Source organism: Rutilus rutilus, assembly GCF_951802725.1.
Source record: "Rutilus rutilus genome assembly, chromosome: 8".
NCBI lineage: Eukaryota > Metazoa > Chordata > Actinopteri > Cypriniformes > Leuciscidae > Rutilus > Rutilus rutilus.
The window spans coordinates 26783960-26803863 of NC_140222.1; the positions used below are offsets into that span (position 1 = coordinate 26783960).

Consider the following 19904-nt stretch of genomic DNA (forward strand, 5'->3'; position numbering starts at 1 on the left):
CGATCGGCAGGAGCAGGATTGGGCACCCCTGGCATACGTAATCATATGCATATGTAAAATAACATGATAATCAAACATTAAACAGCATATAAATCAAAACTGCCTAATGTTACAGAATGTAATGTCGACCCAGGACGAGGTATAGGACTGTAAAGCTTTGGGGTGTTGATGGACTCGATCTACTCCATCTGTGTTTTGATCATCGTTCTGAATCAGATCCAGACGTAGTCTTTGACAATAACGAGATTTTCTCAGCTTTATGCTCAAAATATTGCTTTTTTAATTAAACTTACACACATTCAAGTGTTTAGAAAAAAGGAATGCATGAAGCTAGAATAAAACTGGGGGGTGGGGTGGTCTGAATCCCCCGGAATGGATCAAACTGGTCGAAGAAAACCACTCACGTCTGAAATGAACTAAAAATGGTGCTCAGTAAACTGAGTAAACATCAAATGAGCCACTGGGATTTACACACTACCTGCCTTGTGCTTGAATGGCCCCTTTAGACATACATATTGACTGGGTCTCTCTACCTTCCTCTGGAGACCAATAGTATTTTGGCAACAGCCTTAGTAAAACAAGTGTCCTGAGAGCTCACCGGACAGGAAAAGAGGCCACGTGAGACAAACAGGGCCAGTACTTTGTGCCGAAAACATTGTACAGCTGAGGGCAGCCTTAGCCATTCAACCCTGTCCCTTCTGACACTGGCTTTCAAGTGTTTTCCGCAGCTTCCGAGAGCTGGAGGGAAGATGCTTAGTTTGGCATTGGCCAGATTTATGTTTTCAATTTCAGCGGCTGCTGGGGCATTTGTAAATGACGTGCCAAATAAAATAAAATGTAAACAGTCCACCCTTCCCTTATAAATGAGACCTCAAATGCAATCAACTATTTCACGGCCAAATGATCCATCCAGCGGTTTTTCATGGGATCAGAATCTAATAACGTTCCGAGAAGAGAAAGATCAATACCACAAAGCAAGGACTCTCTCCACACCTTCTCTCGGATGATATTTTATCAGGCCGTGCTTCTGGCTTCAAATAATAATGATTGAAAATGCGAACGGATCTGACAGTGGCCGATTTGCTATGCATCAGCCGTCTGGGACTCAGCGCCTCTCTCTGTCCTCGGGTTGTTTGCACCTCGAAGCCTTTGCTCAAAGCCATCAAAGTGCTCTTCTTCCATCTTGTCCGTGTATATAGACACTAAACTGTTGGCTCCGCTGCTTTGTGCAGACTCCGAAAGTACAACACGGAAGGTGACGACTCTAAAATGCTTCGCTGAAAAGTATTATTTTAACGTATCAGCACTTTTCCCCATCAAATGTTTATATAATCCAAAGTTTTCTGTTTTGACCTTCCGCTTCTTGTCAGAAAACTTTTCCCAAAGTGCTCCAATTCCCCAGAGAAGGAGGAGTTTAGGAGAGCCCTGAAGATGTATGACAAAGACAAGACAACCCTGACATTTCCTCAAAAGATTAGAATCGCTGTAGTCGTCAGCGATGACTTTCAAAATGAGCACACTGAAATTCTGAGCTTTCCGTGACATTATTTTATAACTCTTTAACATTTGAAAGATAAATTACACTCTTTCAGAGAGGCGTGTGTCCTGTTTCCGTTGATTGTTTTCATCGTAATTGCTTCGGCGGGGCGAGAATGGCTTTTTCAGCGTGGAGAGCTTTATGGAGTGTGCCCTTGGAGTGGGATAATCAGCAAACGGGAGCGGTTGATGAGCAAACAAAAATGAAACAATAATATGTAAGAGTAAAAGGATGCAGCACTGCCAAGCACTTGTAATCTTTTCCTCAAATTGCTATTACTGAGGTCTACAGTAACATGCCTGTGGGAACAAACCCTGCTTTCAGAACACTGATGAAAAGGAGTCGTCAATTTGCGTCTAAGAAGAGTCTCTTGAGACCCTCGTAATAATGCTAACATGATGGGTCCTGGAAATTGCCATGTTTTCAGCCGAGTTTCATTTCATTTCATCATAACTTTGGGTTTGCATCAGGTTCTGGATTGTTTGTTTAAATTTTTACTAGGGTTTTCATGATTTATGATTTTATGATTAATTAATTGTAGTATTTATTTTAATATTTGATGAAAATAAATATTAAAATTAGTCATAATTAATCCAAAAAAAATATATATATTTTAATGAATCACAGCATTTGAAATGAATAAATTAGATATTAAATTAAAATAAGATATGGATGGATGGATGGATGGATAGACGGATAGATGGATGGATGGATGGATGGATGGATGGATGGATAGAAGGATGGATGGATGATAGATATATAGTCACCCACTGGTATCAATACTTGCATCAATATAGCTCTGACATTTCTTTATTTAAAGGATTTCAGACCACTGACAGCGACTGCCATGCCAAAAGATTGATACATGTAGTTGCGCAAACCACATGGGTGTGCTTCAATCAATAGAAGCCATTCGGTTATTGATAAAGTAGTTTTGAGACAAATGTAGACGTCTATATACGAGAAAGGTTTACTGCTGTTATTAAAGTTTAATAAGGTTAAAAGGACCATATGAACATGTTGTCTGCTGTAGTCAAATGTGGTCTGAAATATATAGGGGCAAAATCACAAATAGATAGGTAGATAGATGGATAGATAGATAGATAGACAGATGGACAGATAGACACACAGACAGACGGATAGATGGATAGATAGACAGACGGATAGATAGATGTATAGACAGACGGATAGATAGATGTATAGACAGACAGATAGATAGATAGATAGATAGATAGATAGATAGATAGATAGATAGATAGATAGATAGATAGACAGACAGATGGATAGATAGACATAGATAGATGTATAGACATACAGACAGATAGAGAGATAGATAGATCGATAGATTGATAGATAGATAGATAGATAGTTCAAATTATTCTTAGCTATATGAACTCTTCTAGACAAATGTGCCATGTCCAAGTTCTGAGGAAAATCCTCATGTTTTTATTATGGTGGTTTGGGTCGAGTGTAAAGTGCATGTGTTTCAACTAGGGGCAGCATCTTAGTGAGCTGAAGTCAGGCCGTGTCCAAACCACTGCTGACAGGTCTAGTGCAACAACTCAGGGAGCGTTACAGAAGCTAATGAGCAGAGGTGTCACAACATTTCAAACTGTTGCTCCTCAGATCTGACAGCGCCTCTGTTCTCTCTCTGGCGTGGGGAGGTCAAAATTGAACTCAAAGCTGTCTTCAAACAGAGAACCAGAGAGAGTGTGTGTGTGTTTGGGGTGGGGGGGTGGGGGGCAATGTGACGAAAAGAGAAATGCAAGAGGAATAGAGTGAGATGCAGCACTCAAGATCCCCCCGACCCAGTCAGGTAATCTAGACGGCCTGAGGGCTTATGCAGCTGAGGATGGATTTCGTAAACCCCCTCTAACCCTGGCTGTGATGCAATCCACACAGCTTGGGGGATCACGCGGGAATGAGGAGATTTGCCATATTTCTCTAGGTGGGCAATTTTCAATACACGCTTTGAAACCCAACAAAGATCCAATCAATGTGTGAGATCAGATGTTGCTGTCTAACTGGGATATAAATAGCGAGATGTGTTCGAACACCTCTTAAAAAGTCACCTCTTACTTTCCTCAAAATTGTCAAAATCAATCAGATATCAGCAGAAGGATGAACTCTGGATCATAAGAATAGGATAAAGGAAGCCGTGTAGCACAAAATTTCCTGCAGCACTGAATACCTTGCATGACTTTCTCACTTCAGCTCACTAACAGAGTGCTCTGTATTCACATGACTTTCACACGTTAATCACACATCTCAACTGACTCTAGAATTTGATTTTAGCATGTTGCTAAGCTTAAAGCTAAAAATAATTAAACTATTTTAATACAATTAATTTGACTATCTGTACTCAATATTTGTGATTTTTGATACTTCTTGGTACTGGATAAAAACAAAAAAAATTGAGCAGAGTCAATTTTGTTGCAATGCATTTTTGGATTCATTTTCTGAAAAAAAAAGAAAAAAAAAAGAAGAAGAAGCATGCTGCTTAGATAGATAGATAGATAGATAGATAGATAGATAGATAGATAGATAGATAGATAGATAGATAGATAGATAGATAGATAGATAGATAGATAGATAGATAGATAGATAGATAGATAGATAGATAGATAGATAGATAGATAGATAGATAGATAGATAGATAGATAAACAGACGTATAAACAGACAGACGGATGGATGGGTAGATAGATAGATAGATAGATAGATAGATAGATAGATAGATAGATAATAGATAGATAGATAGATAGATAGATAGATAGATAGATAGATAGATAGATAGATAGATAGATAGATAGATAGATAGACACTTTATGCCATTTCTTGTAAATTAGGTCTCAGATTAGTGAGACACCTAAAAAGGTTACTAACGTAACAGCTATTTACTTCGCAGTAAGGTATAGCCATCTTTTAGCATTAGCATTAGCATCTCTGTTCTTCCGCACAGACATCTGTGATAAGCATTTGTGATTCAACACAGAGCGGCATAAAAAGCTCAAAGCACTGGCGCACCTTCACGTGATAGTGGTCCTGGTAAAGCAGAGATAAGAGGAACCCCCCCCCCCCAGCCCCCGCACCCCACCCCTCATAATTCATTTCCAGAACTCATTCCCAGGACAACACGTCCATCCAGCTGCCACAGCGATAAGAGGCTCCAAAACCCAGACACTGACTTCATAGGAAATCAATTTGTCCCCAAATGTACAGTAAATGACTAGGCTTTACAAATTCTATTCCCATCCTACTGCAGAGGACCGTCACATGGACGATGACTGACACTGCTGATTCAGCATCCAATCAGAGGCCAGCACACATCATTTTATCCCCTCATCCGTAGAGCGTTAAGCCAACCATACACTACAACACTGAAGCTTGTCGCCCTGCGCACATTCGGTTTGTGTTTTCTAGTTTTGATGTTTTATTCTCTCTCTCAATTCTCATTAGTCTTTTTAACTGTCCTGTCTAATAATTAAAAGACAAACACTATGATTTATATCATATTGGCCCCAATCTCGCATTCACTGTGTACTACGTGTACAATTAGTGTAACCTGACTAATTACTTAATGTAAACATTGGCTACATGGTTTACTTTTTCATTTGTTTTTAACAATTTCTCTAGTTGTGAAAAAAGTTACAATAATTTAGTAAAATATTTGTATAATATTCTGTTTTTACAGATTTATTTTATCATATTTTTGTATGTTTTAATAGTTGTATTTTATTTATATTTAGTTTTTAATATACAGTAATACAAATTCTAATGGCTTTTCAAATTTAGTAAATTTGTACTTTTCATTTTACACAACAACAACAAAAACAACAAATGATTAAATTTCTGCTCTGTTGCTTGCAGTGTTTGTGTTCTTTATTTTTTATGACGAATTAGAATTTTAAGTAGATTTTCTTTTACAGATTTTAGATCGTTTTCACATTTTATTTTATATTTATAAATTCATAATTATTTATATATTATTTTAGTTTTTAATTTAAAGTTCAATTTATTTATTTCAAATTGCTTTCAAATTATTGTAGTAAATGGTATGCATTTTTAATTTCAAAATAATAATGCAAGTTTTTTAACTGTAAATAAAATAACCCTGCTGTAAAAAAACAAACAAAAAAGCATTGTGTTCCAACACTAGCAAATTTTACAATGCCAAATTGTTTTGCATTTGATTTATTGCATGTGACTAGCGCAATATGAGGCTTTTTGCTGCCAACTTGAAAAAGGACAATGAGTTTCGGTATGAAAGTGTGCGCTTGGCTTTAGCTGCTGTAAACTGTAGCAATGTGGTGGTCCAGGACTTTGTGGACAGCAGCAGGTGTATTCAACTTCTGTGATCGCCTGGTGAGCCAAACTCATAAAAACTCGTTAATCTCTAGATCTGTGTTTTCTTTCGCTCCGCCCCCTGCTGTCGTGTTGGGCTGCCAACTGGGCCGCCCTCTACCTGTCTTTGCCAACATTAGTCTGACGGAGCAGATGGACCTGAGGTTGTCCGCGCGCGCCGGCCCGTTCCGACAGCCCGAGGGTGCTCGGATCCACATCGCCCCTCGCGCCGCGGTACATGTCAGCAAATGAAGAATGATTGTCAATGATTTGTTGATCACTTCTCCATGCAGGATAGAATGTGTCAAGGGATGATTTAATGAGCCACTGGTGCCGGGCGGGGCCGATCATCTCGTGTAAAGAGCAGCCGTGCACTGGGGGATTGGCTTGCCCACATAGCCATCAATCAACAGGCGCAACGATGTGAAAGAAGCTGCAGTGGGCTGAGCTTCCTCTGGGGAAATGTCCCAGAAGAAAGTTCTTCTCTAGGGTTGTAGGGCAAAAATATGAATAGGGCAAACTTCATTTATCAAATGCAATTATGGAGTCTGATGTAAATGCAACAGAGGGTTGCTGAAGGGTTTATTTTGATATTTTAATATAACGATATATAAAGAATGATCAATTTGTTAAATATTTTATAACACATAAAAAACATAATTAACATAACAAATCTATCTATCTATCTATCTATCTATCTATCTATCTATCTATCTATCTATCTATCTATCTATCTATCTATCTATCTATCTATCTATCTATCTATCTATCTATGTGTGTCTGTCTGTCTGTCTGTCTATCATTGCATCGTTCCTATCTGTCTTTCTATTGGGAATAAAATAATTGGGGAAATAAACTTAGTTATTAAAATAATGTATTAATATTTATTATAATAATATGCTATATATATATATACTGTTAAAAATAACATTTAATCAGTTGACAACCCTAGTACAAACTTCTTGGTTTCAAATGTGTTTGCATGTCTGCCAATATGTTGCGCATTTCGACGTATAGGCAGAGGGACCAAACTAAGCCGTGGAGGAAATGCATACGAGGTTAAGGGTGGAGAAAATATATGGCAGTCTGGTGGAGGCAAATGCAATGTATTACTGGAGAAAAAGGCTTATGGGACCAAAAGGGCTGCTTTCACTCCTTTTTGGAAGTGCATTGCAATTTTCATACAGCCTTTCTGGCAAATAACAACAGGGCAGAGTGGACAGGGGTTGAGGGAGCAGCACTGAAAAAGAGAATTTAGAGTGAAAAAGAGAGACTGAGAGAGAAAGAGTGGAATATACAAATACTACAGTATATAGTGTATATTTGAAGTCCTGTTTGAGCTGACATGTGCTGGTGTTTTATAATATGTAGCTCTGCAAATAAAGGCTTTTTAAATACTAAAATCGACGTGAGTAACAAGATGTGAAATTTTGTCCCTTTTTAGACAAAGGATCCACTTACAATTGTTTGCGTAGTGTATATTTATAAGCTGTCGACTGCACATTTCGACTGCTTGAAACAAAGTGAATGAGTATTGAATCATATGGGTGTGCTTCGGTCTGACTTCATTATGTTTGCACTGTAAAATTGTATTTGTGCTATTCAGCTTCCCAGAAACATTAGCCACTTCCCCTGCAGGCTGAATAAATCTCACTGCCAGCATTTGTATTTGGCTTTTCAATTGTTTTAATGCACAGAGCCACCACCCAATCCCCATTTGCAGCAGTTGTGACCCATAAGTCATTGAGTAACCTCTAAACTAATGTGTTGATCCAACCATGGCTGATTTGCGGTGGACCTTTAACTCTGAAATGTAGAAAACAAGAGAATATCACCATAATCTTAAATTGTAACTGAGAGAATAATATTCAAATAATGCTGCTAATAACAGCAGTATGTAAATAGCATATTTACATTATACAGCTCAAATAACATATTTTTTCATGGAATAATTAATGTCTTTAGATTTCTACAAAACCCTTCGAAATGACTTGCCAAATAGACTTCTATTGTAACCACCATTTTTACTTCTTTTAAAAACTGAGGGATAAATCAAATGATTGTTTATGGTAATTGATTACACTTTGTCAATAAAAACGTGTTTTGAACCTGGAGCATTCATTTAGTTCATTTGAAGTTGAAATTATAGAACTCTAAATGCATTTTAACAAGCTGTAAACAAGACTGAAAACTCCTTTAACTGGCGATGTGTCCAGAAGTAGGATGTTTTGAGTTTTATCTCATGCTTACGAACAGTTATGGGCGGCAATCCAAACCAGTCAAGGTATTTCTGCACCATTTTGTGTCTCAAATGAATGCCTCTTCAACTGTTCCTTAAATTATCGAACATAACTAAACTCAGGATTTCAATCTAGCTCATGTATCACCTGGAGTGGGAGATCCATGTAGATTGATGGACAGCCCCATCTTGTTGACGTTGGCATGTGCTGCTTGCGGCAGGGAGAAGATCACTTCCTTCAGAATTCTCTTTGCTCTTTCTCATAAATGTTTCAATTGCCCGGCAGATGCACAGTCAATAAATTATGCAAGGATCCTAAATGCTTCCCAAATTGCTGAGCACAACCTGAGTCCCGAAGGACGGAGTCCAAGGATAATGTGTTGCAGTGTCATTTATCTATGCATTTTGTTCCTAAGGTAGCTTGAGAGCGATGGTAGAGTTTGTTAAGGCATTGCAATACAGTTGCTAAGGGGTTGCTAAGTGGTTGCAAGGGTGTTGTGGGTGGTTGCTAGAGGCCCAAGTCACCTCCAAGTCTCTGTGATATTGTGGCTTCTAGATGTGGCTCAGGGTTCCTTGCTCTATAAAAGTATATGCCCGCGTTCTCCACCAAGTTTTATCCAATGCAAATATTTGTAAAAGTACACCTTTCCTCAACAAAGCAAAGGTACAGTTGCAATTATTCATGTCTGTAGCACAAACGGTGCAAGGCGAGTCTTAGCAAGCAGCGTTTATGAATACAAAAAAGAGAATCAAAGAACACTTTCCCTACATAATTCATCCTTCTTTTGTCTGATGACACATTGACTGGAGAGATCAAGTGTTAGATTAGTACAAAATGTGGTCAAAAGAGGTTGCAGTAATATGCAATTAACCTTGTGCTTTTGGCTATAATTAATATTACACACACTGCTAACACGGAATGCTCCGCCAGTAGCCAAGAAAAGCCAATTACTAAATCACCCGAAGGAACTTGCGACGTCCAAAATTATCGGAATTACATAAACATTGTTTCTTCTGAATGCCATTTACGTCACAACCCTAAAATGGATCCCTAAAGCAGTGCAGAATTGTATAAAAATATGTGTGAAGCGAATAACGGGTTATTAGCAAACACTTCAGTTAGCATCACAATGTAATGCTTACTAGCACAAGTGCTAGCGACAAATCATTTGTTTGTTGTAGTTTAGCATAATTCACATATCGACTCTGCTGTTGGAGTGTGAAAAGATTTACATTTACATATTTGGCAGACACTTTTATCCAAAGCGACTATCATTGCATTTCAAAGTACACATTTACATTCTGATCAGTTCTTGCTTTCCCTGGGAATCAAACCCGTTGCAAGCACCAACGCTCTACTGTTTGAGCTACAGGAAAGATTGATAATGAGACTCGGGATAATGCAGCTTTGATAACCTTCGACCTCTCCAACATAGCATAGTTGGGACCTTTGACATCCAGACGGCTCTCCGTAATGGCACCTTATTAGGGCCTCACCTGTCTGTTCGGTCTATAATGGTCATAAGATGAACACAAAAGCAATGTTCCTAATACAACAGTAAGTCTAGTTAGAGATAAGCCAGCATTTTATCCAACATTACTTTGTTTGTCAAAGACTGTAATTGTAGAACTAGGTAGAATGGTCCCAAATCCGCCCACTCAGCTGTACATACTTCAGTCCGACATTAGGTGGTGCTATGATGATCAGATTTACACTTTCGCTAATAATTCTGGAACTGTGTCAGCTAGAATCAATTTATTTGATATCTCCTTGAATCGGTCAATGTTGTTCTTAAAATGTTACCGCCATTTTGAAATTTCAGAAAAACATGCTTTTCGAATTCGTCCTCGACTGTTTATCCATTTGGCACAGTATTTGGTACGTTTCATCAACAGACCGTCATGGCACATATTTACCAAAAGAATTTTGATTCGTCATTTCATTTTCATTGATTCGTCATTTTGTTTTTTGGGGTGTCGGCCATTTTTACTAAATTACATATATCTTCTTTTCATGATTCAATCCAATGTGAATGGATAAAACATCCTACATTATTACTCAGAAATACCCCATTTTGTGAATGTTAAGTGCTTTGTAAACACGGTCATTTCATGTTCTCTTCAAGTGGGTACAGTTCTAGCTGCTCCATATATATTATTCCTTTCTTTTCTACCTCTTTATCTCTCTCTCTTTTTCTCTACAGCATAGCCTTGCCCTCCTGTTCAGAGTGTGCTCTCATTTTCTCGAAACCCTTCCAACCTCCAGCGCAGCTCTCCCTTCACCTGTTCCTGTTCTTGTCTGACAGAGAAGAATGAGCTGTGTGCAGTCCTGTCAGATCACGCAACCACTTCCCGTACATGCCACCTCGCAGTCAGCTTCTGTAAACCATCTTTCCCAGGGGTTCCCAATTTTTGCTGTTAGCTGAGCCCCTATAGCCTAAATCAGCAGTCCCCAACCTTTTTTGCGCCACGGACCGGTTTAATATCAGACAATATTTTCACGGACCGGCCTTTAAGGTGTGGCGGATAAATACAACAAAATAAAATGAAACGACCGGCATAAAAACTGGGGTATTTTTTAAATATAATAATAAATGTGAATCCAATGTGTAGGCCTACTCGCAACTTTATTAGCAGCGTCCACGTAACATCGCACCTAAAGACAACTGAGAAAGCCTGAACACAAACAAAATGCCCCCCAAAAGAAAAAAATCTCCATGTTTTCGGTGCTGATACATTCATGTAACATGTAAGGGTGGCGCTGCCAATAAAGCACCTAAAAGCTGTCACAACGAACCGGCAAAATGAATGATTATGAATATGTAAAATATAGCAGAAGACATTTTAATTGTTTACTAATAAACAAGTGTTTTCTGTGTCAGTGTCGGCTGGAAAGATGAAGTTGACGATGCTGACTCACGATCTTCGCAGTAGTGAACGCGCCAGAGAGAAATGCACATTTCATACGAATTACATAAGCAGAGAACAGTCAGTTTTCTTTCGTTTTGAATTGTTCTGTTTAAAAGTAGACATTTCAAGCTTTCTATATATGTCTCAGGTCTGTGAGGCAAGTAGGCTACCTTATCACTGAGTTTCGGTTAATTTATGAGGCGAGCTCCAGTTCACGCGCCGGCGCCTCCGTGTCGTGATTATCTATTTTCTAATATATTTACTTCTTATTTATTAAATCCAGGCAATTGGTTGATGAAACATTGATTCAAATTAAGATACAATTAATACAAACGAAATTAAATTTAAAGACAGGCTTTGTGCTTTCTGTTTGAGGTCTCTGTGAAAGTTTTAAAGCAGTCTTTTAGTGTCGCAGTGCGACTTAGGCTATATTATGTTTTTTCTTCTTCATGGCGCATTTTTTGACTGATGCGACTTATACTCTGGAGCGACTTATAGTCCGTAAAATACGGTAAGTTATTTATTCTTTCTGTGCGGTACCGGTCCGCGGCTCAGGGTTTGGGGACCCGCCTAAATGATTTACCTGTACCCCTTGAGATTTTTCAAACTATTTCAAAATGTAATATATTTGTAATATATTATACATGTAATATCAATTGTGAAAAATGTGTTCTTCATCTTCTATAATAATAATATTATTATTAATAATACTACACATAATAATAATTATAATTAGGTTATATAAAAAATATAAAAATAATGTACTAATAATATTAATTTTATTACCAGCAACAACAACTAATACTAATACTACAACTACTACTACTACTACTAACTAATACCTAATAATTGATTTTTTTTAGGTGTTAAATATTAACAGGCCAAATATTAAAATATAATAGGTCAAATATAAAAAAAAAAAAATATATATATATATATATATATATATATATTATTAATTGTATTACTAACAACAACAACCACTACTACTACTACTACTACTACTAATAATAATGATTATTATTATTATTATTATTATTATTAGGGCAAAGCTAATTATTACTATTTATTATTTCTAATTTGTTTTAGTAAATATTAGGGCTGAGAAACAATTAATCGCGATTAATCGCATCCAAAATAAAAGTTTGTGTATAGATAATATATGTGTGTGTACGGTGTATAATTATTTTGAATATATAAATACACACACATGCACTTGTATTTAAGAAATATTTGCATGTATATACTGTATATAGACTTAATGTATATGTAATGTATATTTTATATAAATATAAACATTTTATATATAAATAAACATTTTTCTTAAATATATACATGTGTGTGCATTTATATATACAAAATAATTATACACAGTACACACGTATATATTATGTAAATACAAACTTTTATTTTGGATGCAATTAATCGTGATTAATCGTTTCACAGCCCTAGTAAATATATTAAAGTATATTAAGTTATGTTCACCAACAACAACAACAACTAATAATAATAATAATAATTCTGTCATGACAACTCTCGGGAGATTGGGATGGTAATGGTAATGGATATGGCAATGTTAATGTATTTGGTCTTGGCGGAATAGATCTGCTACATTGCTGCTGCTACAGAGCAAGTATCGAGACTTGCTACTGCCAATACATTCACAGACATTGCTGTGAGCATGTAAGACATGCTGCTGCTGCTGCTGCTGCACATGTAACATACATGAATTAACCCCCGTAGCAGATCTATACAGGTGGAGCTGGGGAAGGTGGAGGATTTCTGAAAACGTGCTCCAAACTGCAACCGCAACACTACCGGTATTTGTTTGAATGTCAGCTTTATGCTGATGATACAGTAATTTATACATCTGCTAAGTCATCTGCCAAGGTTGCTGCAATTTTTAATGAACAAAAGGAACGGATATCTACATGGCTCCAGGACAATCATCTTACTTTAAATGTTAAGAAAACTGTTTTTAAGTGCTTTTTTCTAATAAAAAGCGAAAAGAAAAAGTAACAATTCGGGTTTATAATGAAGAAATAGAGGAGGTAGATGAGTTAAATTTTTTAGGTATTGTTTTAGATTCACAACTTAAATTTGATAAACATATAAAAAAGCTTTCAAAAATGGTAAGGATTAACCTAAATTGTTTTAAACTTATTCGACAATCCATCTCAATTGAGGCAGCTCATCTTTTCATGCATTTGATGATTTTGTCCCGCATTTTGTACTGTATTACAGTTTGGACTCAAACAAGTGATTCCCTAATTAAAAAACTTGAAATGTTGTATAATCAGGCTCTAAAAATAATGGATAAAAAGCCAAATCGATGGCAAACCTGCCATATAAAAAATAAATAAAATAATATGCTTAGTTTTACACATTTTTACAAATCTGTCATATATAAAATAGATTTTTAAATGTTTGCACAATAAGGCACCATCTGTTCTATGTAAATTGATAACGATACAGGATGATACAAGTAGAATCACTAGGAGTACAGCAGGTGAGAATTGTAGGATTGATTTCCATAGAACTAAAGAAGGGCAAAAAGCCTTTTCTGTTAAGGGCTCCCAACTCTGGAACATGTTGCCAAATGAGTTTAATTGAAATAAAGTCTTTTACATTTAAGGTAAAGCGGTGGTTTAAAATAAACCAGAACTGCACGCATATTTAAATTTAATAAGTGTTTGTTTTAATTAGTTATTCATGCCAGGGTTGGAAGCATCCTTACAATAGGTACAGGTCATTTAGGTATGTATTTGTATGTGTATAAATAACATGCTGTGTTAGTTTTATTCTATGATTAATAGTTTATTTTTTATTTTTAGAAAAGCCTTTCTAGGGACCCGAATTAGCAAATTAGCTTATGCTATACTCTCGATGTGCAATACATATTTTCCAGGTTTCGACTGGAATCATGTTTTTTGTACTGTCCCTATATAAATAAATAAAAATAATGTTGAGCCGCCGCTCTTTGGCCGCTAATGCAACAGCAACCAATCAGCTGTGCTATGTAGATAATGAGGTGATCGCTACCAAATGAGTTAAAGACCTAGAGTTAAAGATGCCCTGCACCATCTAGAGTTTCATGACATAACTAGGCAATAATAATAATAATGAAGCCTATTATTATTATTATACATAATTATTATTACTATTTTTTTTTTTAACAAACTATTTACAGTTCCTTTATAACCCTTAATTGGGAAAAATGATAACAAACAAACAAACACACACAAAAAAAAAGCATCTGATCTAGACACTAGTAAATTCAATTTTGGATGACATTTTAAGTCTTCGACTTGCTAATAATCATATTCATTGGTTCTGCATCAAGGGTGAAAGGAATAACCCCCAGAAGAAGCGCTTGCAGTGGTTTTATATCCTATTTTAGCCCTCTGCATAAATTCAAGAGCTCTTCCAGAGCTGCTGTGGGCTCCTTCAAACGGCCTTGACCTCTTTTGTCCCGACCCTGACCTCTCTCTTAATCCACTTACCGATCTCGCAGCTCTCTCCTGAATAGCCCTGAGGGCAAAGGCAACTGTATCCCTCCCCCTCGGTCAGACAGCTCCCACCATGAAGGCACGGGTTGGTCTGGCAGGGATCATCTTCTGCTGTAGAGAGACAACACAAGAGAAGAGAACACGGTTTAAAACATTGCACGGCAGATAGAACGTTTTACGGCCAGATTCGAACCTGAATCTCCCATATGAGCACCAAGGCTCAATGTTTCCGGATAATGTAGTGCATATGTGCAGCCAACCCAAGTTTGGGCCTCATTCATGAATCACAAGCAGAAAGCTTGCACTTTCCCAACTGAAAAAAACGGAGCTTAAGCGGATGACTTTCAACAAGGTGAGAGATTAGCACAAGTTTGATATCATCCCCCATTCATCATGACAGATGCTCCGGAGGGAAGGACAATGTGATTCACCATGTCCGCCTCTGATGATCCCCGGCCTTCATAAATTATCCGATCATCGCCTAGAGTAGCGGCGCACACTTTTCTCTATTTTTATGGCACATTACCATACCGTTCTCGGGTCATAAACACACTTTATTTCTGTGAGCTACGACTCTTGAAAAACCTGTACAGCAAAATGTTTTGGGGTGTGATGATGAATGGAAAATTTCACAGATTAAGTCATAATTACATCAACTTACGGACGGGGAACTTTTACAAGGACGTCAGCGCACGACTTGCACTGGAAATTGATTAAGTGCTGCTTTATAATCCGTTTCCAACCACGAGACGCAATCTGACAGTGCATCAAACACACCACGTCTCCTCCGGTATAATTCCAAACACACAATTATTTACAGCAGGGGAGATAAATCGCAACACGAGCCATGTGCGTAAGACTCCCCACATCTTGTCGAGTTTTACTTTGTTACAGGCATTGGGAGCTCTTCAACAGAAATTAAATGCACTCTGTTTGTTTTCTGTTGTGACAGCTTGTCTTATTTCTCTCCTCTAACATATTTTTCTTAAAGCACACAATTCCTCAAGAAAACTAAAAGTACACACACAATACGGGCAAAGTATGAAATCAGATGGAAGGCAAGATTTGCGATTGTGTTCTGTAGCTACTGTGCATACAACATCTGTCTTCTATTAAATTGTATTTACAGACAGTTTACCCAACTGGAAAAATCAGCATGAAAACACATGTTGGTTCAGGCTGGTTTATGATGGTCAGTGCTGGTCTAGCTAGTGGACAATCATAACAAGCGAGCATATAGATAGATAGACAGACAGACAGACAGACAGACAGACAGACAGACAGACAGACAGATAGATAGATAGATAGATAGATAGATAGATAGATAGATAGATAGATAGATAGATAGATAGATAGATAGACAGACAGACAGACAGACAGACAGACAGATAGATAGATAGATAGACAGACAGACAGACAGACAGACAGACAGATAGATAGATAGATAGATAGACAGATAGATAGATAGTAGACAGGTAGACAGACAGACAGATATATAGATAGATAGACAGACAGACAGACAGATAGATAGACAGACAGACAGATAGTAGACAGACAGACAGACAGACAGACAGACAGATAGATAGATAGACAGATAGACAGACAGACAGACAGATAGATAGACAGACAGATAGTAGACAGACAGACAGACAGACAGATAGATAGATAGATAGATAGATAGACAGACAGATAGTAGACAGACAGACAGACAGATATATAGATAGATAGATAGACAGACAGACAGACAGATAGATAGACAGACAGACAGACAGACAGATAGTAGACAGACAGACAGACAGATAGATAGATAGATAGATAGATAGATAGACAGATAGACAGACAGACAGACAGACAGATAGATAGACAGACAGACAGATAGTAGACAGACAGACAGACAGATAGATAGATAGATAGATAGATAGATAGACAGACAGACAGATAGTAGACAGACAGACAGACAGACAGACAGATAGACAGACAGACAGACAGATAGTAGACAGACAGACAGACAGACAGACAGATAGATAGATAGATAGATAGATAGATAGATAGATAGATAGATAGATAGACAGACAGACAGACAGACAGATAGATAGATAGTAGACAGACAGACAGACAGACAGACAGATAGATAGTAGACAGGTAGACAGGTAGACAGGTAGACAGACAGACAGATAGATAGATAGATAGATAGATAGATCGATAGATAGATAGATAGACAGACAGACAGATAGATAGTAGACAGGTAGACAGACAGACAGATAGATAGATAGATAGATAGATAGAAACACAGACAGACAGACAGACAGATAGATAGATAGATAGATAGATAAGCATCCAAAACACAACGTGCTTTTCAACAGGGTAGTTGACAGCAGACATCAAAACTTATCAAAAGCCAATTGAGCATTCTTCCACTGATTCTTTTTTTATTATAAATAATAAATAACTAATTTTTTTTTTTATACTGGTTTAAGGCCACATTCACACTGAAAAGTGACAAAGAACAATGTGAAGGACAAAAATTGAAAGTCATAAGTTGGAAACTTCAGTCAAATTTTTTTTAGTCCAAAGACAACAGACAGCAGAAACCCACAGTTGCATGGCTGAGATTGACAAGTATATGACACATGAGTGACTGCTGCTTCACAGCAAAAACGAGCGGATAAACATTCCCTCGCACTTTCATGAGCTCTCAAAGCCGGCTCGGCTCAGAAGGAGGCAGCTGGGCTATTGTGAATTCTCGGAGCAGAGCACGATGACATAAAGATCCACATTGACCAATTTTAATGAATGCCACCCGGACCGGAGCCTCCTCTTGCACACAACTCTATGAGAGCGACAGAGTTCAAGGACTCCTCGTCATCATCATGATGAAATAAACTCTTCAGCGCTCACTCAAGAGCTTTTTCATCCCAAATCCCGTCAAACGGATCGTTTTCTGAGAGGATGGAGAGCTCTTGCTGCTAAGCTGGGAACGGTGGAGGGGGAAAAGACATTCAGGTCCCAAACAATTAGTCACGACGTAGGTCATTTCCTGAACAGACCGCTAGTCCCGACGGAGATTGGTTCCTTAAGCTGTGGATCATGTGGAAACACCTCAGGAGGTGGTTTGAGACGTAAATGCATTGGGTTATTCAGGCCACAGGTGTAAGCTTTACTCATCCCAAATGGAATTACACTAGCATGGAAAATTTTGGAATTTCGCAACGCACAAGTGATCAAGCAATCATGGACAAAGCAACACTAAGTCTAAATAGGATGAAGGAAAATTTTTGCTGTTCAGCATTAGCTTGAAGTTAACATGGAGGTTAAATTGGTATATACTATGGTGCAGTAATACAGATGTAATGCAGTCACAGGTTTGAACGTGGCTCAACCAATCATAATCATAAAACGGAACTATCCATTATTATAAAAATTAATAGAGAACTTGGATCCATTTTGCAAGTGTAAATTATGTACATACCAATCAGATAGTTATACGATTGATTAATACGCATTAAGATATAACGGTTGAAATCTGGCCTTTGTTGTTTTCTGTTCCCATTTCCACTCACTTTCAAACCGGTACTGTTTTTTGTCAATAAAAAGTGACAATGAAAACATGAACAATTATTAAAAAATATATTTTTTAAATGGTGTAAAAAAAGTTTCCGTTTTGTAGGTGTAAATAGATGGAATAGCGATCTGATCAATGAAGACGCATGAAGTGACTTAAGCATAAATAGTCAAATGTCTTTTCATGTTGTGAATGAGCAAACAAAAGAAGAGCTAATGTAGTGAATGAGCTGGAGGATGGTAGCCTAGAAATCTAGACGCACCCTAGCGGCAGCAAAATTTATTTTGCAGCCAGGGTAGTCTAGCAACTCTCCGTTGACTTTCGGAGCTGTAAAAACCTAAATTGGGTCAGGCCAATCACATCGTGTATAGAGTAGGCGGGGCGGGCTTAACATATGACGACAGAGTTGCGACGGTTCCCTGCTACTTGAAAACGAACGGCTGCTGCTGCTGGCGAACATCTTTCGAATCGGCTTTGGCCGCGACTCTGGAGGACTTGGAGTTAAGTTTTTCTTTGAGAAAAGAGCAAAGAACGGCACTTAAGTCATTCTTAAAAAAAGGAAGATGTGTTCGTAGTTTTGCCGGCCAGATTCAAAAGTTGAATCTATCAACTAACGTTAGCTCCGCTGTTGGGAAAACGCTCTGGTTGGTTGAAGCGCTGTCCTATTGCGTGCAGAGTGAATTTGAAAGACAGCCGTTTATCCCGCCCCTCGGATTGAGCCGTGTCTATGGTGAGTTGCCAGACCTAACATCTTGATGTAGGTCTGGCTTGCCAGGCTAGGAGGATGGTTAAACAGCAAAAAAAAAAAAAGAAAAGAAAAAAGGGATGAGAGCAATAGCAGTTAAAAGCCTTTTCTGTTTCGTGCGGTTGGCTTATGATTAATTACACAGCAAGCTTAAAATAGTTCCATCTTCCCCAATTCCGTCTCTTTCTATTTCTCCCTGACTTTCTTACTACAGTCCATGCGCTGTTTGTGGTCTCAGCGGACCCTGAATGAAGCTCATCCTGAGATGGAAACGACTGCTCACACTATCAAGTGGATAATAGTCCATTTGCCACGATAAACACATTATTACAAAATATTTGATGCATCAAGTGCCTATATTGTAACGTCTACTGAGCAAATGGGTCTCAAACTTGTGAATCATCAGTTTGAACAACTCCCATATCTAGTGCTAACCAAACTCACTATGTATTGAACACAAACAGCTACCCTGAAACAAAGATAACAAGACTTCTTGTAGAAAGTTTTAAGAAAGAAAGCTACTGATTCCATTAAACTGTGATCTTAGGGTGGTCCTTATTTTTAAAGTCTCCAATTGTCATGCTCTTAACCCTTCAAATTGTTCCTTTATATAAGAAAATACAGCATGCCAATTTTTATGGCAGTAACATAATAATTACTGGTAGCTCAATAGCTTTAAACTTTCTGAGATTTTGATGATTTTCGTAAAAACAGATCATTTGAATTGGTATTGTACCTGGCTAGTAAAATTCCAAAAAAAATCTCCATAAAAGCATCTAATGCTCCATATATTCCTAAATATGTATTTTAGATACATATCTCAGTTTACTTATTGTAGAAACTAAATCCAAATGAATCCATCCATGACCCGTTTTAGCAGATTTACCTTTCCTGGTGGAATCAATACATATTTCTATTGATGATCACCTTGGTTATTGTTTGGGTTTAGAGCACATTTTTGGGTTTAAAAAATGACATTACGTTCCTTGAAATTGACCCGGAACTTTGGCCGAATCAAGCAGATTATCAGGAGGCACAGGCAACCATACATGCAATGAAA

General features: G+C 37.6%; 1 protein-coding gene across 1 annotated transcript in view; it reads right to left on the reverse strand.

The window, feature by feature from the left end:
- The window catches only part of ncanb (neurocan b), a 128442-nt gene that overhangs the window by 31276 nt on the left and 77262 nt on the right, over positions 1-19904 (reverse strand). The window contains exon 9 of the mRNA XM_084416784.1: positions 14532-14648. Within this exon, the coding sequence (XP_084272910.1) occupies positions 14532-14648 (117 nt within the window). The remainder of the gene's footprint in view (positions 1-14531; positions 14649-19904) is intronic.